This window comes from Oncorhynchus mykiss, chromosome 30, assembly GCF_013265735.2.
Source record: "Oncorhynchus mykiss isolate Arlee chromosome 30, USDA_OmykA_1.1, whole genome shotgun sequence".
NCBI classification, from domain to species: Eukaryota; Metazoa; Chordata; class Actinopteri; order Salmoniformes; family Salmonidae; genus Oncorhynchus; species Oncorhynchus mykiss.
The window spans coordinates 20,997,627-21,019,621 of NC_050570.1; the positions used below are offsets into that span (position 1 = coordinate 20,997,627).

Below are 21,995 nucleotides of genomic sequence, written 5' to 3' on the forward strand. Positions count from 1 at the left end.
GAGCTTGAGACCACAGTAGTCAAGTATACTTTTATAGAGTAAACTAGCTATTAATCTAATTAGTCTTGTCACGCCCTGGCCATAGAGAGGCTTTTATCCTCTATTTTGGTTAGGCCAGGGTGTGACTAGGGTGGGCATTTTTTGTTCCCTTTTCTATGTTTTTGTATTTTTGTTTTTGGCCGGGTATGGTTCTCAATCAGGGACAGCTGTCGATCGTTTTCTCTGACTGAGAACCATACTTAGGTAGCTCTTGCCCACATGGGTTTTGTGGGTAGTTGCTTTCTGTTTTGTGTTTTGCACCTGACGGAGCTGTTTCGGTTGTTCTTTCTGTTACACTGTATTTAGTGTTCAGTTGTATTTAATAAATGAGGAACACGTACCACGCTGCGCTTTGGTCCTCACCTTCTTCCACCAACGGCCGCAATATTGCAACGCTGCTTGCGTCCGCCTGCCTGTTACAAAGTGGCCCGGTTAACAATATGTAACGTTTATAACGCTATTCCCTCGCTTTCTCTATTGCACAATTACAGTTCCGTCAAACATATGTATTACTAACCCTTCTTCTACATGTGGTTCCATGGGTATTACAGTCTCCCATCGAATATCAACAATAATACATGTACAGTGCTTTGCATAAGTCTTCATCCCCCTTGGTGTTATTCCTATTTTGTTGCATTACAACCTGCAATTTGAATGGATTTTTATTTGGATTTCATGTAATGGATATACACAAAATAGTCCAAATTGGTGAAGTGAAATTAAAAAATAACTTGTTTCAAATAATATATATATATATATATTTTTTAACAGAAAAGTGGTGCGTGCATATGTATTCACCGCGTTTGCTAAGAAGCCCCTAAATAAGATCTGGTGCAACCAATTACCTTCAGAAGTCACATAATTAGTTAGGTTGCGCACAGGTGGACTATATTTAAGTGTCACATGATCTCAGTGTATATATATATATACACCTGTTCTGAAAGGCCCCAGAGTCTGCAACACCACTAAGCAAGGGGCACCAACAAGCAAGCGGCACCATGAAGACCGAGGAGCTCTCCAAACAGGTCAGAGACAAGGTTGTGGAGAAGTACAAGTCAGGGTTGGGTTATAAAAATTTATCAGAAACTTTAAACATCCCATGGAGCACCATTAAATGCATTATTAAAAAATTTAAAGAATCAGAGGCAAAAAAAGACCAAAGATAACCCTGAAGGAGCTGCAAAGCTTCACAGCGGAGATTGGAATATCTGTCCATAGGACCACTTTAAGCCATACACTCCACAGAGCTGGGCTTTATGAAAGAGTGGCCAGAAAAAAGCCATTGCTTAATTAAAGAAAAACATTTGCAAACACGTATGGTGTTCGCCAAAAGGCATGTGGGAGACTCCCCAAACATATGGAAGAAGGTACTCTGGTCAGATGAGACTAAAATTGAGATTTTTGGCCATCAAGCAAAACGATATGCCTGGAGGAACCCAACCAACACCCATCACCCCAAGAACACCATCCCCACATGGAAGCATGGTGTTGGCAGCATCATACTGTGGGGATGTTTTTCATCAGCAGGGACTTTGAAACTGGTCAGAATTGGAGGAATGATGGATGACGTTAAATACAGGGATATTCTTGAGGGGAAACCTGTTTCAGTCTTTCAGAGATTTGAGACTGGGACAAAGGTTCCCCTTCCAGCAGGACAATGGCCCAAAAGCATACTGCTAAAGCAACACTTTGAGTAGTTTAAGGGGAAACATTTAAATGTCATGGAATGGTCTAGTCAAAGCCCAAACCTCAATTCAATTGAGAATCTGTGGTATGACTCAAAGATTGCTGTACACCAGCAGAGCCCATCCAACTTGAAGGAGCTGGAGCAGTTTTGCCTTGAAGAATGGGCAAAAATCCCAGTGGCTAGATGTGCCAAGATTATAGAGACGTACCCCAAGAGACTTGCAGTGGTAATTGCTGCAAAAGGTGGCTCTACAAAGTTTTCTGTTTTTGTCTTATTTCTGGTTTGTTTCACAATAAAAAATATTTTGCATCGTCATAATGGTAGGTATGTTGTGTAAATCAAATGATACAAACCCCTACAAAAATCTATTTTAATTCCAGGTTGTAAGGCAACAAAATAGGAAAAATGCCAAGGGGGTGAATACTTTCGCAAGCCACTGTAGCCTATAGGATAGTTAAGCTAGCCTACCTCAAAACAGACGTTAGCCACTGCTCCATGATCTACCACCAACCACTCGACTTCAATCTGCTTTATTTTAATGGATTACAATACAGTATTTTTACATTTAGGTGGCTAATGAGAAATTAGATGTTTTAGGAGACATGTTTCAGCTAGCTAAGCTACCTAGCTTGAAGACATGGTATCAGTGCTTGGTAAACAACTAGCCATCTAGGAAGTTGATATAGTGTACATCAGTCCAATCAAAGTTACTGGGCAGAAGATGTTGATTTATCCGTAGTCAATGACATATGAGCACTGAAGAGGGGCTTTTGCTCTTGCTCTCCTAACAGGTGCTGAGGTGACGTAGTGTCCCCATGAGTGATTGCACCATAAGCCAATCACGCGCAACAAGAGAGAACCAAATACACCTACGCTCTGTACTTTCCTCTGTCTGCCCCTCCACTACAGAAAGCACATAGCGAGGCTAAAACAGCTGCATTTTGAAGCTGCCTTACTCAATGCAAAATTTACCAAAACAATAATACAATGGGAAAGGGACCACCTATGCTTCATTAGATCAAGCAATTATTTTAATAAACTGATTTTTTTTTGCTTACTGATATGATATATTGTTGTGACATGAAATAATAGAATTGCATGCAAATCTCCTAGATATTTGAGGGGCTCTGTTTGTTTCCTATATTTCCTAACTCCTCATTCATACTGTAGGCGCTGGCTGGTAGCCTGGTTTTGAGTTTTCTGTGCCATGTTAAGTGGGGAGAGAGGATGTGCATCCGCTGTGTCTCATGCAATACCCCAAGGGTATACTTTAGTTTGAGCACACTTAGATTCCAATTTCAAGCTTGCCAAAAGATTAATTAAAACGCTTAGATCTCGCTCTGAACAATTAAGTTCTACTTATGTGCTACAATAAGTGAAACATTAAACATCAGAATTGGTCAAATCCAGAGGAGGCCAAGAAATGCCAGAGGTCCTTTTTTGCATGATCAGTTGTGAGAGTTTTAACGTGCCCTTTTTTCTACACTCAAGATTAGATTCTGTTGATTATATGTGCATGTCATTAAGATTCATTAAAATTCACAAGACAGTGCCGTATTCAGATTGACAGATTGACATTGATAGTGATTTAAATTGCATTTCCAAATGATAGTAAGTCTCATACTTGATCGATTCACACTTGATGATTATAGAAACTGATTCAGTTTTTTTTATATAGATAAAAAGTAATTTTAAACTGTTTATTTTACAAAATGGAAAATTAATAATGTTCTGCAAAATTAGGCGCATTTAGGCCCTTAGGGTTTGTTGTTTATGGGAATTTAATTAGTGAGATTAATTTAAATGAATATAGATTATATGCAGCAATATTCAAATCTATTTTACAGATGAATGATCAGCAGCAACAGGAAATGTGAAAATAGTTCATGACAATTTGTCATACATTTTTTAATTTAATAATACAAACTTCAGAAACATTTTAAACACCAAAAACACTACAATTTTTTTGAGGGTGCGGTTTTAGACTGCCCCCTGTCAGCAAGTCATTTGGGCTCCCGAGTGGCGCAGCGGTCTAAGGCACTGCATCTCAGTGCTAGAGGCCCTGGTTTGATCACGGATTGGGAGACAACCGACCCGGATTGGGAGTCCCATAGGGCGGTGCACAATTGGCCCAGCGTCGTCCGGGTTAGGGGAGGGGTAGGCCGTCATTGTAAATAAGAATTTGTTCTTAATAACGGACTTGCCAAGTTAAATAAAAAGTCAATAATATCTTTGACATTATGATGAAACAGTTTTTTGAAATTGTCCCTCTCATTTTCATCAAGGTCCTCTGAGGAAATCCAGTGTTTTTCTATAGTCTTCTACTCATATGGACACTGAGTCCCTATAGACAACAGAGGGAGATGAGATTGCAGGGGTTTTCAAAATTGTAGGTTATAAAGTGAAGAACAGATAAATTGAGTGTGTGGTGAAATACAGGCATGACCCGGAGCTAGATGCTCTGTTAGATTAAACGTTTAGTGGGTCAGAGAGAAACAATGAATTGAGAAGATTGAACTGGGCACTCGTGTGTTGGTGTGTACGGGATGTACAGCGATTTGGGTGAGTGTGGGAACAGAGGAGACTGCCTGTGAAGCGCCTGTACCCCTCCATCATCCCTCCATCCTCTGATCCACAGGGAGAACTCGCTATGGAGTCAGAGTTTATCCCTCGCTCACATTCCCACCACACTCCTCTTCACATTAAGCCTTCCTATAAAGTCTGCTCTTCTTCCTCCCCCCAAAAATGCACGACATGGATGTTGATCATTACTTGTTTAACCTGGGGAGGGTGTAATAGAATCTGAAGTTAGATTAGACTCTTGTATCTGTCCCTGATGCTACACAGACATTTAGAGCCAGGTTCTAACTTCATCATGGGAACCACTTCTTCTTGTTTTTAGCTGATAGGAGTGGAAGCTGGTGTGTTCGTTTGCTGCAGTAGCCCATTTGTGAGAAGGACTTACGAGTTGTGAGTTTTGAGATGGTGTTCTGCACACCACTGTTGTATTTTTCTGTTTGTAGCCCGCCTGCTAGCTTGCACCACCATTCTCCTTCGACCTCTCATCAACAAGCTGTTTTCACCCACAGGACTGCCACTGACCTGGATGTTTTTTGTTTGTCGCACCATTCTTGTAAACCCTAGACACTGTCATGCATAAAAAGCCCAGTAAACCGACCTTTTTCTGAGATCCTGGAACCGGTGTACCTGGCACCGACTGCTTAGGTCACTCGTTTTGCCCATTCTAACAGAATGCCTCGATGGTTTATATAGCAAGCCATGCCCACTTGACTCATAAACATTTTCAAATTGAAACCCCTCCCACCAGAAATTACTGTTCTTTACACAGACACACACAAAGAAACCGATGCATTTTTACACACGCAAACACACAGGATGTATTTCAGATCTGTGAAGACCAGAGCATATTGAGCACTCTGTTATTTGATTTTAACTCCTGATTTTCTGTTTTTGGGCCCACAATATAACTCTCTGCTACAAGCTATACAGGCCTGTATGAGTAGGAACAAACTGTTCCAAAACCCTGCTGTGTTCAAACAGCTTTGTGGTGTTTCATCCATCTTTCCTTTTAAAGCAATCTTTCTTTTTATTCATGATGAAAGAGGAACATACTGTTTTCTCACTGAAGGAGAGATTCATTTCCAGCTACAGTGCATTCGGGAATTATTTAGACCCTTTGACTTTTTAAAAAACATTTTGTTTCATTACAGCCTTAGTCTAAAATGCATAAAAAAATGTTTGTGTGTATTTTAGCAAATTTATGAACACATCTAAAAATTACATAAGTATTCACACCCTTTACTCAGTACTTTGTTGAAGCACCTTGGGCAGCGATTACAGCCTTTTTAATGTGGATTGGCTTCCATCAGGCAACTCAACCATAAAGGCCTGATTAGTGGAGTGCTGCAGAGATGGTTGTCCTTCTGGAAGGTTCTCCCATCTCCACAGAGGAACTCTAGAACCATCGGGTTCTTGGTCACCTCCCTGACCAAGGCCCTTCTCCCCTGATTTCTCAGTCTGTCCAGTCGGCCAGCTCTAGAAAGAGTCTTGGTGGTTCCAAACTTCTTCCGTTTAAGAGTGATGGAGCCCACTGTGTTCTTGGGGATCTTCAATGCTGCAGAAATGTTTTGGTATCCTTCCCTAGATTTTTGCCTTGATACAATCCTGTCTCGGAGCTCTACGGGCAATTCCTTCAACCTCATGGCTTGGTTTTTGCTCTGACATGCAATGTCAACTGTGGGACCTTATACTGTATAGACAGGTGTGTGCTTTTCCAAATCATGTCCAATCAATTTAATTTACCACAGCTAGACTCCAACCAACTTGTAGAAACATCTGAAGGATGATCATTGGAAACGGGATGCAGCTCAATTTCAAGTCTCATAGCAAAGGGTCTGAATACTTATGTACATTTCCAAAAACCTGTTTTCACTTTGTCATTATGGGGTATTATGTGTAGATTGATGAGGAAAGTGTTTTATTTAATTCATTTTAGAATAAGACCGTAACATAACAAAACGTGGAAAAAGTCAAGGGGTGTGATTACTTTTCGAATGCACTGTATGTCCACACTATCCAATACTTATTTCCACCATAATTTGCAAATAAATTCATAAAAAATCCTACAATGTGATTTACTGGATTTTTTTTCTAATTTTGTCTGTCATAGTTGAAGTGTACCCATGATGAAGATTACAGGCCTCTCTCATCTTTTTAAGTGGGAGAACTTGCACAATTGGTGGCTGACTAAAACCTTTTTTGCCCCACTGTATATGTGTGTGTGTGTGTCTGTGGTTGTGTGGATGAATGAGAGTGTCTGGGCTAAGGTGTGGAGAATCAGAGCAGGTGGTCAGTCCAGTTCAAGTGTTCAGCAGTCTGATGTCTTGTGGATAGAAACTGTCTCTGAGTCTGTTGGTGTCAGACCTCATGATAATATTTATGTTTCTTGATTCCATTCTTTTACGTTTAGATTTGTGTGTATTGTTGTGAATTGTTAGATACTACTGCACTGTTGGAGCTAGGAATACAAGCAATAACTCCCACAATAACATCTGCCATATTTGTGTATGCGACCAATATAATTTGATTTGATACCGCCTGCCCGACGGTAAGGGAGAGAACAGCTCATGGCTGAGGTGTGTAGGGTCCTTGATGATGCTGCATACCCTCCTCGGGCACCGTTTTGAGAATTTAGTATGTCTTGGATGGGTGGGAGCACTCAAACCTTCCACCTCCTAAACCACTTTTTCCTTCATAGAAGGCCCAGATCACAGTAATGAGGAGGAAGAGCACTCAAACAGACCCCCCAGAGTTCAAGAATTTAAACTAGTGGGCTCTCCTGCATATTCCCTCTATTGTGTCAGTCTAAAAGAGACATCTAACTTTAATCAGCATCTGGCTGGGTTAGGGAGCATTGGGATGGGGAGCAGTGGGATGGGGAGCAGTGGGATGGGGAGCAGTGGGATGGGGAGCAGTGGGATGGGGAGCAGTGGAGCCTAGGCTCTTTGTTCCCTGCTGTTTCATTTATACACACTCTGTTACCTCATTAGGGTTGATGCAGGTGAGCCTGTTGATTCAGACCGTGGTGCTGTCTGCCTGCCGCTGACGGTCCTCATTATCACGCCTCTCTTCTCTTCCCCTTCTCCTCCACTCACAGTCACACAGACAGAGTAATCCTGAGAGAGGTGGAGGACAGGAGAGAGGAGGTTAGAGAGGGAGGACACTTTTACTGGAACGTGGATGAACACAGTGGAAAAGAGGAAAGACTTGGTCCAGTCTGATCATCCATGTTCACTCACTATGAAAACACACAGCTTTTACAGTACCATACCATAGTACGGTATGCTGTATATACTGTATATATCATATAGCACAGTGGTTCCCAACCCCGGTCCACAAGTACCCCCAACAGTACACATTTCTATTGTAGTCCTGGACAACACACCTGATTCAACTTGTCAATTAATCGTCAGGCCCTCAATGAGTCGAATCAGGAGTGTTTGTCCAGGACTACAACAAAACTGTGTTGTTGGGGGTATAGCATCTGATGTAGTGGATGTTGTCCACTGTTTAAAGGATTCCCTCTCATATGCATTTACTCTCTAAATATACACATATGGATAGTACATCCAGCTCCAGAGGAGTGAGTGTGGCTCTCAGGTTTATTTGTAGAAGTGAATAAAGCAGCGGGACCAGGGAAGTGCATTACAACTGAGGTGCGGCAGGACGCCCCATTATTTCCATTATGGACCAGAACCAATGAGGTGCAGCTGAATACTCTGTTATTTTTACCTGTTGGGGCCGAGGTGATGAGGTGCCATGGGATGCTTTCTTCTTCTCTATCTATCTGAGAGTAGCACAGAGAGGAGAGGACACACACATACAATACACAGAGAGTGAGACACTGCATCTGCTCCCAGGGCTGCTTTGTTCTCTCTCAGAAAGCCATCCATACATCCGTCCAGCCACCCCCTCACTCTCTTTAGCTGCCTGCCTGCCTGCCTGGCTAAGAGGTGACAGGGAAACAGCTTCATTTAATCATCTCCACTGATTGTGTTTGCTGGGACCCTCACAACAAGGACATGACAGGTTTTTATTAGAAGCCCAATTAACACTACCTCTGCTTTCTGTCTGGACTTTTGTTAAAGATTGAGCACCCGGCTTCCTAGTTATTAGGATCTGGAGCAGCAACAGTTGAGACAGAATCAGTAGCCTAGACAGTAGCCTAGACAGTAGCCTAGATCAGGTGCAAAATAGGTGATTTTTTTTTTTTTACAGTGCAGGTGATGGAGAAGACTTGATCCAGAGATGTAGCATATTTACAGTGCCTTGCGAAAGTATTCGGCCCCCTTGAACTTTGCGACCTTTTGCCACATTTCAGGCTTCAAACATAAAGATATAAAACTGTATTTTTTTGTGAAGAATCAACAACAAGTGGGACACAATCATGAAGTGGAATGACATTTATTGGATATTTCAAACTTTTTTAACAAATCAAAAACTGAAAAATTGGGCGTGCAAAATTATTCAGCCCCCTTAAGTTAATACTTTGTAGCGCCACCTTTTGCTGCGATTACAGCTGTAAGTCGCTTGGGGTATGTCTCTATCAGTTTTGCACATCGAGAGACTGACATTTTTTCCCATTCCTCCTTGCAAAACAGCTCGAGCTCAGTGAGGTTGGATGGAGAGCATTTGTGAACAGCAGTTTTCAGTTCTTTCCACAGATTCTCGATTGGATTCAGGTCTGGACTTTGACTTGGCCATTCTAACACCTGGATATGTTTATTTTTTAACCATTCCATTGTAGATTTTGCTTTATGTTTTGGATCATTGTCTTGTTGGAAGACAAATCTCCGTCCCAGTCTCAGGTCTTTTGCAGACTCCATCAGGTTTTTTTCCAGAACGGTCCTGTATTTGGCTCCATCCATCTTCCCATCAATTTTAACCATCTTCCCTGTCCCTGCTGAAGAAAAGCAGGCCCAAACCATGATGCTGCCACCACCATGTTTGACAGTGGGGATGGTGTGTTCAGGGTGTGTTGCTTTTACGCCAAACATAACGTTTTGCATTGTTGCCAAAAAGTTCAATTTTGGTTTCATCTGACCAGAGCACCTTCTTCCACATGTTTGGTGTGTCTCCCAGGTGGCTTGTGGCAAACTTTAAACGACACTTTTTATGGATATCTTTAAGAAATGGCTTTCTTCTTGCCACTCTTCCATAAAGGCCAGATTTGTGCAATATACGACTGATTGTTGTCCTATGGACAGAGTCTCCCACCTCAGCTGTAGATCTCTGCAGTTCATCCAGAGTGATCATGGGCCTCTTGGCTGCATCTCTGATCAGTCTTCTCCTTGTATGAGCTGAAAGTTTAGAGGGACGGCCAGGTCTTGGTAGATTTGCAGTGGTCTGATACTCCTTCCATTTCAATATTATCGCTTGCACAGTGCTCCTTGGGATGTTTAAAGCTTGGGAAATCTTTTTGTATCCAAATCCGGCTTTAAACTTCTTCACAACAGTATCTCGGACCTGCCTGGTGTGTTCCTTGTTCTTCATGATGCTCTCTGCGCTTTTAACGGACCTCTGAGACTATCACAGTGCAGGTGCATTTATACGGAGACTTGATTACACACAGGTGGATTGTATTTATCATTATTAGTCATTTAGGTCAACATTGGATCATTCAGAGATCCTCACTGAACTTCTGGAGAGAGTTTGCTGCACTGAAAGTAAAGGGGCTGAATAATTTTGCACGCCCAATTTTTCAGTTTTTGATTTGTTAAAAAAGTTTGAAATATCCAATAAATGTCGTTCCACTTCATGATTGTGTCCCACTTGTTGTTGATTCTTCACAAAAAAATACAGTTTTATATCTTTATGTTTGAAGCCTGAAATGTGGCAAAATGTCGCAAAGTTCAAGGGGACCGAATACTTTCGCAAGGCACTGTATCAAATATAAAATGTAAAAAATTATGAAAAATAGTGGTTGACGAAAAACATAAACGTTTTGCCACTAGTAATATTATCTCAACTCGAGGACAAAGTGCAGAAGCGCTTCAAACACAGGACAAAACACCCATAAACTCACGCCTAGACAAGGCATCGTGCCCTAACCTGGCATAATCCATTCACACCTTTAAACAAGGAAATTCTTAATGAACATTGATGTTACACTTCAAAGGCAATACTAGCCTATAGCATGATTCACACCATAATGGCAAAATTTTACCTGTTAATGAAAACAAAGACTTAATTTACATAAACATTAGTGTTTACAACAAACAATGAAATGACCTCTTAACCTGGATAAACCAAAAACGAAAGGCCCGTAAACTGTGGTTAAAAGTCGTGCTTGACCGGCGCACACTCACCAAGGACCAATTCTTGGCGTTACAAAACTAAGAAATACTAATGCTTAACATTTTGTTTGTTGTGTTTACAAAATGTGTTTACCTAGTGCAAATGTGTTTTAGATTAATTTTGTAGGTCTACACTTGTAGATTGGTGAAAATCCACTTAGAATTAGTGTAGGATAAATGTTACCATAATATGTCTTCAGTCTGACACCATTATGCTATAGGCCCATAAGTGTATCCAATGGGTCTAACCAAGGAAGCAAGCCTTACATCACCACTCAGAATACTATAAGCAGGGTAGGGAAGTACCGCTGTAGGAAATTGATTACAAAAAAACTCTAATCCGCTACGTTACCAGCAAAAATATTTTAATCAGATTACAGATTCTTTTGAAAAACTAGATGATTCATTCTAGGATTACTTTTGTTTTCTCAATGACATTCAAATCAGCATTGAAAAAAGGCACAAATGTACACCTACTCATTCAAGACCTCAACTATAAAATTACACATGGAATCATGCAGTAACCAAACAAGTGTTAAACAAATCACAATATATTTGATATTCTTCAAATAGCCACCCTTTGCCTTGATGACAGCTTTGCTCACCCTCGTCTTTCTCTCAACCAGCTGAATGAGGTCACCTGGAATACATTTCAATTAACAGATGTGCCTTCTAAAAAGTGAATTTGTGGAATTTCTTTCCTCCTTAATGCGTTTGAGCCAATCAGTTGTGTTATGATAAGGTAGAGGGGGTATATAGAATATAGCCCTATTTGGTAAAACCCCAAGTCCATATTATGGCAAGAACAGCTCAAATAAGCAAAGAGAAACGGTCGTCAATCATTACTTTGAGACATGAAGGTCAGTCAATATGGAACATTTCAAAAACGCTGGAAGTTTCTTCAAGTGCAGTCGCAAAAACCGTCGAGCGCTATGATGAAACTGGCTCTCCTGAGGACCTCCACAGGAAAGCAAGACCCAGAGCTACCTCTGCTGCAGAGTTACCAGCCTCAGAAATTGCAGCCCAAATAAATGCTTCACGGAGTTCAAGACACAGACACCTCTCAACATCAACTGTTCAAAGGTGACTGTGTGAATCAGGCCTTCATGGTCGAATTGCTGCAAAGAAACCACTACTAAAGGATACCAATAATAAGAAGAGACTTGCTTGGGCCAAGAAACATGAGCAATGGACATTAGACCGGTGGAAATTTGTCCTTTTGGTCTGGAGTCTAAATAGGAGACTTTTGGTTCATACCGACGTGTCTTTGTGAGACGCAGTGTGGGTTTTAAAGCACATTTTCTTGCAATTCTATATGTTTTGCTATGTCTAATGTTTACTCGTGATATTTGAGTGACTAAAGAAGTACAATAATATCTATGAGCCTAAAAACCAGAATAAAAAAAAACATTCGCTGACAGGGGTTAGTTGATCTGGACATTTATGACAGGTCTATAAATAGCTCTCTAAGGTATTTAATGACTGACATGACAAGAGGAACTGATGATGCACTACCCAATTTCGAAATTGCACCTTGTGCATTCTACCATTACAATGTTCAAGAGTACAGTAAGTCCCTTGTTTTGTATTCTTAAGGCAGCCGTTATGTTTGCTTGGTTAGGGAACAGTGGATGCATGGCACAGTTGTGGCACAGCAATTTATGTTCTGTAAAATAGGTCATCTGTGGATAGTGCGGACATGGATGGTCTCCTTAGCTTGGCTCTGGCTGCACCGGGCACCCCTCCTCCATCTCTCTCTCTGTGGCTGGTACCTGGCTGTATTAATGTCTGCTTGGTGTTGAAAGGGACAAGTCGCTCTAATTCTGATGAATGGTCAGCCCAACGAAGAGGCGCAGAGCGAAGGAGAGGCGCTGAGAAAAAATAGAAGGTTTAACTTGTGTCAGGGCTCTCTGTAAACTCATTAATCATCTCAGCTCTCTGTGATCAGCTCCTCCTGGCCACTATTTCAACAGCGTCTCCCACAATGCACCGCTCCAGTTCTCCCCAACAGCCACAACTCACCACGTCACCTCTCGTTTCACACAACCCTTATGCATCACACATCCACACACCGTCATATCCATCTCTCCTCCCTGAAGAAGGCCTGGTTTGTTGGAGAAAACAAGAACTCCCAGGGGGTTGGTGTGTAGTGTACTCTCCACTAGTGTTTCTGTATCCATGCCTTCCTTAATCTGCCAGACTATGGGTTGCTGTGGCCATCGAGTGGGCCATCCGTTGGTCTAAGGAAATAAGGAGCTCATCATGTGGAGAAGTGGGCGTTTCAACATTATTAGGACCATTAGTAGATCATCATATTGCACATATACACAACACACACAACACACCCACATACACAGTGCACACACACACACATTTCTGTAATAATTATGAAGGACTTACCAGTGGTGTTAATGCACAGTAGCAGTGTTCCTGGTCCGTCACAGAACTGGTAATGTGTGAATTAATTAATGTGTGAATTAATGGTGTAGGGAAAGCATTGGCTGTGCTTAAGTCTTATCAGTGCTTTATGGCCGGCTCACAGCCTCCTAATGTGTGTGTGTACTGCTTTAATGCTGACTCCATTAACTAGGCAGCTCATTTTGAGGCTATGGGCCATCCTTTCCCTCAGGCTCTAATTCAATACCACGTATAATCCAACGTCTGTAATGCACCAAATGTCCTAATGTGGTGAGGCCTTGCTCAGTCCTAACTGCCCAAGATTGATTTTAGTTGGACCACTTGTCTGTGGTTACCTGGCTATGCCTGAGTGGATTGTGTTGATTGATTGATGCCTTACTCTAACTTGTGTTTGTTGTGTGTGTGTTCTCCACAGTGGGAGGAGGTGAGTGGTTACGATGAGAACCTCAACACCATCAGGACCTACCAGGTGTGTAACGTGTTCGAGCCTAGCCAGAACAACTGGCTCCTTACCACCTACATCGACAGACGAGGGGCTCAGCGTGTCTATGTGGAAATGCGTTTCACTGTCCGTGATTGCAGCTCCATCCCCAGTGTCCCTGGCTCCTGTAAGGAGACCTTCAACCTCTACTACTACGAGACGGACTCGGTCATCGCCACCACCAAGGGAACCGCCTTCTGGATGGAAGCCCCCTACCTGAAGGTGGACACCATTGCGGCTGACGAGAGCTTCTCCCAGGTGGACTTCGGTGGACGATTGATGAAGGTCAACACGGAGGTGCGGAGCTTCGGCCCACTGTCTCATAATGGTTTCTACCTGGCCTTCCAGGACTACGGGGCCTGCATGTCTCTGCTGTCCGTACGTGTCTTCCATAAGAAGTGCCCCAGCGTGGTGCAGAACTTTGCCAACTTCCCCGAGACCATGACGGGCGCCGAGAGCACCTCCTTGGTCATTGCCAGAGGCACGTGCATCGCTAACTCAGAGGAGGTGGATTTTCCCATCAAGCTGTACTGCAATGGAGATGGGGAGTGGATGGTTCCCATCGGGAGCTGCACCTGCAAGGCTGGCTTTGAGCCAGACAACGGCAACGTCTGTAGAGGTGAGTTCAGTTCTCCTCACTTACAATAACCCCTATCACACTGGCGCTTTGTCTTACTGTGTCATACTGTTTTACTGAACATTTGAAGGCATTGTCTCACTGTGGAAACAGTGGTGAGGATAAATGAAGTAAGGGCAGACACTGGAACAGACATTTTGTTTCGTCTGGCAATAAGTGCTGCCAGGGGATAGCTACTGTATGTGGGCTGCTAGCCAATCACAACTGTACCGAGTGACGACTGATTAGACCAGCAGCAGGCATTATATTTGAAAAGTTCATAATTGTAATCAATAATTCCATCAAGGGACAGAAAAAGGTTGTTTTGTCTATTGCCAGTCAGAAGCACAGAGGGAGCCAGAAGCTGATTGTACTTTATTTTGAAAATTCTAGTTTTAAATTGTGGTTATTCTATAAAGAATCATTTAATTATTATTATCATGCTAATAAAGTTATTACGTTTTTCCATAAACTGTGTTCAGACCGATTTAGCTGTTTGGATTTTCCACTCTGCAGTATCTACAGTAAACTAACTACCTGCATGGAATGTTTTCCTCCCACAACACTATGTTCACAAATTACCATGTTTATCTTCTTCGTGTCATAGGAGGACACACACACACACACACACACACACTTTTAGCCTCCCATATCTTCTCTCACTGATTGCTAGTCTGCCTGTGTGGAGACCAGATAAGATCGATCTGCAGCTATATGGGCTGATCAATAATATAGATATTAAACCCATCCACCTAATATGGAGCCTGTTTCTCAGATGACCTAGTGGAGTCCTTGGCTGGGGAGTGGTTGACTTCATTTGGCTTCTGAGGTGAGCATTTAGATCAGTTAAATAGTGGATCTGATGACTGTACTGACGGTCACATAAGGTATGTGTCATCCAATAGTGATTACATTTTTTATCATGGAAATTAAAGTGTCACTATGTCTATTAGAGGGGATGTATATGAGAGTAAAGGATATGATTTATATCTGCAGTAGATCATAGCCCCTCTAATGTTGGAATAAGCTTGCAGCAACGTGTATAATTTGTGAGTAAAATGTTCTAAGGATGTTTATTTGGGTTAGTGTGACATGGTGCTGGCGTAAAAGCGAGTCTTGGCCTGGCTCTGCTCTGCAGTGTATTATTAGCAGCCTTCTTCCGTTATGTCTGTGTGTTGAGTTCTGAGCATCCTTCTTTCAGTCTATCTGCTCATATGCTCAGTCATGCATTACACTTTACTTAGCCTTATCTATCTCCATGAAGTATGTCTCTGATGTTTAGTTGTTTGTCAGGAAGTTAAGACATTTCTAATGGTAGATGGATAAGAAAAAAAGCAGATATTGAATATCCCTTTTGAGCATGGTGATATTTTACAATTCGGATGGTATATACCAGAAAATACACCCAGTCTCTACAAAGATACAGGCTTCCTTCCTAACTCAGTTGCCGGAGAGGAAGTAAGAGGTCAGGGATTTCACCATGAGGCCAATGGTGACTTTAAAACAGTTACATAGTTTAATGGCTGTGATAGGAGAAATCTGAGGATGGATCAACAACATTGTAGTTACTCCACAAAACGAACCTAAATGACAGAGTGAAAAGAAGAAAGCCTGTACAAAATAAACATATTCCAAAACATGCATCCTGTTTGCAACAAGGCACTGAAGTAATACTGTAAAAAATGTAGCAAAGCAATTTTAATTGATTTATTAATATTTTATTTATTTTTTTAACCTTTATTTAACTAGGCAAGTCAGTTAAGAACAAATTCCTATTTACGATGACGGTCTACCAAAAGGCAAAAGGCCTCCTGCGGGGATGGGGGCTGGGATAAGAAAAAGTAACTTTTTGCCCTGAATACAAAGTGTTATGTTAGGGGCAAATCCAACACAACACATTACTGAATACCACTCTCCATATTTTGAAGCATAGTGGTGGTTGCATCATGTTATGGGTATGCTTTTAATCATTAAGGACGGAAGAGTTTTTCAGGATAAAAAAATAAACGGAATGGAGCTAGGCACAGGTAAAATTCTAGAGGAAAACCTGGTTCAGTCTGCTTTCCATCAGACAAGACCAAATCTACACTGGTGTTACTTACCAAGGAGACAGTAAATGTTCCTGATTGGCAAAATTACAGTTGTGACATAAATCTAGTTGAAAATATATGCCAAAATAAAATGGTTGTCTAGCAATGATCAACAAAACATTTCACAGAGCTTGAAGAATTTTGAAAAGTATAATTGGCAAATGTTGCACAATCCAGGTGTGGAAAGCTCTTAGAGACTTACAGTACCCAGATAGACTTACAACTGTAATCAATGCCAAAGCTGATTCACTATTGATTGTATTTCATTTTCAATAAATTTGCAAACATTTCTAAAAACATGTTTCACTTTGTCATTATGGAGTATTGTGTGCAGATGGGTGAGAAAAGAATACATTTTAAATTCAGGCTGTAACACAGCAAAATGTGGAATAAGTCAAGGGTGGTATTCTTTCTGAAGACAGTGATAGTCAAATGCAAGTGCTTTGAGGCATAAACACGAATGAAAAATCTACAGTTCCTTTTTGTCTTTTTAAAATGTATTTTACTAGGGAAGTCAGTTTTAAGAACACATTCTTATTTACAATGACAGCCTAGCGTGGCCAAACCCTAACCCGGATGATGCTGGACCATTTGTGCGCCACCCTATGGGACTCCCAATCACGTCCGGTTGTGATAGAGCCTGGAATCAAACCAGGGTCTGCAGTGATACCTCTTCCACTGAGATGCAGTTCCTTAGACCCCTGCCCCACTCAGGAGCCCATCGTAAAGGACTATGAGTAGTCCAACACATTGGAAAAGCCTTGGAGTGCCTGAAGTATGTTTCATTTATCATTAGAAAAAGCCTTCTGAAACCAGCCCCAGAAGTGTTAGTAAAGATGTGATGGTAGGTCAACACTGTGTGGATGACCTGAGGAGATTAGAGCTACTGCCTGCTGAGGAGATGTGGTGTGGTGAAGTCCGACTGACCGTCTAGGTCTCCAACTGCTCTCCATACAAGATCTAACCCAAAATCCCCCCACCACAGCCTTAGGGCTTCCCAGCCAACATAAAGCTAGACACGGGTCTGTTCCAAGCTTGTCCCCTCCATCAAATGTGTAGGGACAACTGTCGGCTTACTGTTGAAACCTCCACATCATACTGTAAAAAGAAACCACCACCTGTCACAAGTAACCACATCTGACAATCAGCGCTCAGCAGCATTATTAATCATGGAAATTAGCTCAGCTTTTCAAAAGGCTATTGCCCTCTGCCTCAGCAAGTCACGGTATAATCTATTTTGTCTTATTCTATCTCCTCCTACGTCCTTTCCCTATTTATTTGATTATTTTCCTACAATGTCTGTTTGCTCCATTTACTCTCGGTATCCAATCATTTATTTCCATTGAGTCTCTGATTCCGTTTTGAAGTCTCACTCTTTTGCATCTCCCTCCTCCCCTCTTTATCTGAGCAGATTGGGGGAGGGGGAATTATTTTTAAGTGATCTTATTACCTGGCCAGGTATGTTCAAACCAGATTACTTCATTTACAAGCTTAAATACACCTCATATCTATTCAAAGCACACAATTGGAGAGAAAGAGGGGGAGAGCAAGGAAAGAGGAAGAGGAGGATAAAGTAAAGGGTTCAAGGCCACCGTGGTTGGGCTGACTGAATATATTATACAGGAGAGACCATGGGCGATACCTTGGGCTCTAAATGTGGTGACTTACATTCTGTGCAGTTCCTTTGTTCAATGACAGCAGATACTTTGTGTCACAGGGGCACTATAAAGTATGGATTCGGCAGAGGGCAAATTCTAAATGAATCAGTCAGGCTTTACATTGATGGGTGATTCTTTGCGGTGCAAGTGTTCTTAATTTGTGTTGCTGGGTCTACACAATGGCTGGAGACAGTTGCAGAAACTATTGTAAAGTTGAATTATACGTTTGCCAAGTAACCTAGTGTTCTTCATCCTGTGTGACTGTTTGCATCATTCACTAGATAGGTAGGGAACTCCTTGTCTCACTACTGTGCATTATTCCAATGGCCAGATCCCCTGATGTCTGACTCATTCCAAAGCCCCTCTCTTTAGCCATCCCAGAATGCACCTCTCCCTTGAACCAGAGGCACCATACTGCTCTGCATATAGATATGAGGCAGGGACAGAATGAAGAGGAGCACCTGCTCTCTATGGCTTCCAGACGCATTGACATTAATATTTCAAATATTCAAATAATTTTATTCAACATGCAGTAGGCTGCAGCAGAGGATAGTAGATTCACTGCCCTCCTGATTGACTGCTCATCCTTGGGTGTTAAGTGCAGACTGACTCATCAGGGGGTTGTTATTTATGGATGGTGCCTGATGATCAGCTGGCAAGGCTGGCAAAGGTGAATGAATTGGTACCCCTGTCTGCTGTGGAGGGGACAGGAGAGGGGACACAGAGAGGGGGCACAGCCGCTCAAGGGGCTGAGGGCGGTTTCTCACTGTAACAGGCAAAGAGATATTCTTCATTTGGCATTCTGCAGCAACTTCCTCAGAGCCGAATAGAATTCAGAATTGGATAGAGCCACTCAATATTCCTCTCACTCATTCATACTTTATAGAGGGGGAATCTGTAGGCATAGATAGCCCCACCGAGGGGGATAGATAGGCTGGGAGGTCTGGTGGAGAGGTCAAACAGGGATGAGAGAGAGTGAGCAAGTTATAGTTTAAGGGAGGTAAAACATGCACATTTGTTTCTGTTTGCATGTGATAAAGAGGGACTTGGTTTGTCTGTGTTTCTTACATACAGATTGTGTCTGTGTGACTTGGCACATAACATCCCTCTCACTGAGACAGAAAAACTATTGATCAGTTGCTGCCCATGCTTTGCTTCCAGGACCCCCTGGTGAGGCTGCCCGCAAACATTGCCTGCTTGAAAAAAATACTGTTTAAACAAACAAGTGCTCCAATGTTTCAGCTCAGGGAGATGCCTGGGGAGTGAGGGAATGAGAGAAACAAAGGGAAAGAGAGGGTCGGGTGGGTGCTTAAAAAAAGTTTGAAAAAAGAATGAGAGCGATCGCCCAAAAGCCAAACATGTTGTTTTGTTGCACCATTTGTCAGGGGTGACACAAGATGGTTTCTAATCTAACTGGGAGCTCCAGCAAATCTGGCGAACAGCGGGGCTACTACAGAGAGAAATCAGAGCCTGGCCCTGGGAGACATGGATCTGATACGTGTGAAGTTCCCAGCAGCTCAGCTTCACAGACTCTGGCAGCCTCTGTTCTGTTCTGTGGATGTCCTTCTCAGTGTCATTCTGTGGCCTTGGGTGTCTGCTCCATAGAGAGCATGGCCCTGACTTTAAAACCGCCGCTCTCTGCTCCTCTATTGTAATGGACATCTCTTTCTCTCTCTCAATTCAGCAGACTTTATTGACATGGCAGGTTAAATCACTTACATTGTCAAAGTAGACATATAACAACAAATGGTGGGACCAACATCAATCATAATAGTAGTAGTGGAAATGGGATTACCATTAACAACTATTACAGCCATATTAATGAGAATAATAATACATTAAAGCAATGGTAGTTGACCAATCTCAACCTGACTGAGAAGCCAAAAGCCAAAAAATGTTACATTTTAAAATATTATTGACATTTCATTGCACAGGACACATATTTGGCTTTGCACATTTTGGCTTTTCACCCAATAAATATTTGATTATTTATTCTACAAATTCTTTGTACTGAATGATCATTTTGGTATAGAAAGATTCTCTTACGTCTGAGTATTTGTCACAGTGTAATAGGAAATGATGTGATGTCTCTACATCACCCTTGGAGCAGAGTGAGCACAGCCTGTCCTCTCTGGGCAGCCAGGTTTGCCTGTGACGACCAGTCTCTACAGCCAGACTGTGCTCACGAGTCTTCACCTAGTCAGTGTTTTCCTCAGTTTTCTATCAGTCACAGTGGTCAGATAGTCTGCCACCGTGTACTGTCTGTTTAGAGCCAAATAGCATTGAAGTTTACTTTGCTTTTTTGTGGTGTCTTTCCAATAGGTGATATGTTTATTTTTGCTTGTCATGATTTGGTTGGGCCAGATTTTCGGAGTGCTGTCCTGAGGCTCTATGGGGTTGGTTTGGGTTAGTGAACTGAGCCTCAGAACCAGCTGGCAGAGGGGACTCTCCTCTTGTTTCATCTCTTGACATTGTAGGGCGGTGTGATGGAATGTTTTGCGGTCACTTGTTTTTAGATGGTTGTAAAATTTGATGGCTCTTTTTTCTATTCAAATAAGGAGGTTGTGTGTCGCATTTTCTCTGCCACACCCCCTAGTGGACATCCGGTGTCTCCTTGACCTACAGCAGAATGGCGCAATTTACCACAATCTGACACCATCTACCACAAACAGTCGCGGCATAAACTCAAAACTTTTAAAGGAGGAACCCCTGTAAAGCAGAATTGTCCAACATTCTGTCACATCTGCTCCTGCCCCTAATGGACATCCGGTGTCTCCTTGACCTGCAGCCATTCCCCCAGTTCTCTCTCCCTCTGTGTGTGATTGGATACAGGTGTGCGTCAGAGCAGTTCCCCACCAGCTGCAACCCGTTCCGTAATCAAGACCTCTACAAATACTCAGTCCTGCCACTTCCAAATCTCCAGTCAGTCATGCTTCTAGCTAGACCAGGAAACAGGGATGAATGATCCAATATATTTATTGTAACACAGGGATAGATGAAGGGGAGATCCAGGGAAGCTCAGATGAGTTGTAGGAAACCAGATGTAGAGGCTGAGGTTGAAGTGAGCTGGGTTGGGACAGGGTAAACAGGTCCGGAGGGGAATCCAAGGGAGTGATGGTGAGTTGAATCCAGAACAGGGTAGCAGGGTGGTGAGATGTGGAACAGGAGCCAGAGTCAGAGCGTCAGGCAAGGAAACAGACACAGCAGGATACAGGATCTTAAATAATAATAAATAGCTAGAAGCATGACTGACTGAACGGAGATTACGATCTGGCAGAGTGGAAGTGGCAGGACTGAGTATTTGTAGAGGTCTTGATTAAGGAACGGGTTGCAGCTGGTGGGGAACTGCTCTGACTCCAGCACACCTGTAACCAACCACACAATCACACAAAGAGGGAGAGGGAACTGGGGGAATGGCTGCATGTCAAGGAGACACCGGATGTCCATTAGGGGGTGTGGCAGGAGCAGATGTGACAGGATGTTGGACTATTCTGCTTTACAGTGGTTCCTCCTTTAAAAGTTTTGAGTTTTACTTTAAAGGAAGAACCACTGTACCTGCAATATTTAGTGTTTTTCTTTGCACTTGCGATACAGTCTTGCAAAACTCTGCATGTAGTATTTCAATTTAATGTTTGTCCCATTTGGTAAATTCATTATTAGAGAGCAGACCCCATACTTCCTGCCATATAGAGCAATTCTCTCTCTCTCTCTCTCTCTCTCTCTCTCTTGTGGCAACAATGTACATATTGCCAAAGCGTCCTTTGGAAATTAAGTGATACATTTACAATATTAATATGATTAAAATAATAATAATCAACATTGTCAACAGGACAACAATAATCAAGGGTAAAAATAACTACACATTGAACAATAACAATGGCATAGAGGACATGTGCAAGCTGGTTGCTCTGTAGTGCAGTGCCAAACCACAGTTCTCTACTTCCTCCCTCAACAGGACGGGTAGCCTATTCTCATCAGAGAGATTTTTGAAACCTTGAATAAAGGTTTCAAATTTGGGGAAATTACACTCTAATTGTCTTATATTTTTTATATTTTGTCAGGAAATGCAGCTCTGTCTCAGTTTCTGCTGTGGTGCAGTGGTTGCACATACTTTACTCTACAACGGGGAG

The 21,995-nt window shown here is 42.2% G+C and overlaps 1 protein-coding gene across 2 annotated transcripts in view; it reads left to right on the top strand.

Moving 5' to 3' along the window:
• LOC110521537 (ephrin type-B receptor 1) overlaps nucleotides 1-21,995 on the top strand; it is a 182,206-nt gene that overhangs the window by 55,267 nt on the left and 104,944 nt on the right. For both annotated transcript variants that reach the window (XM_036968882.1, XM_021599141.2), the window contains exon 3: nucleotides 13,436-14,120. In XM_036968882.1, coding sequence (XP_036824777.1) covers nucleotides 13,436-14,120 — 685 coding nt within the window. The remainder of the gene's footprint in view (nucleotides 1-13,435; nucleotides 14,121-21,995) is intronic.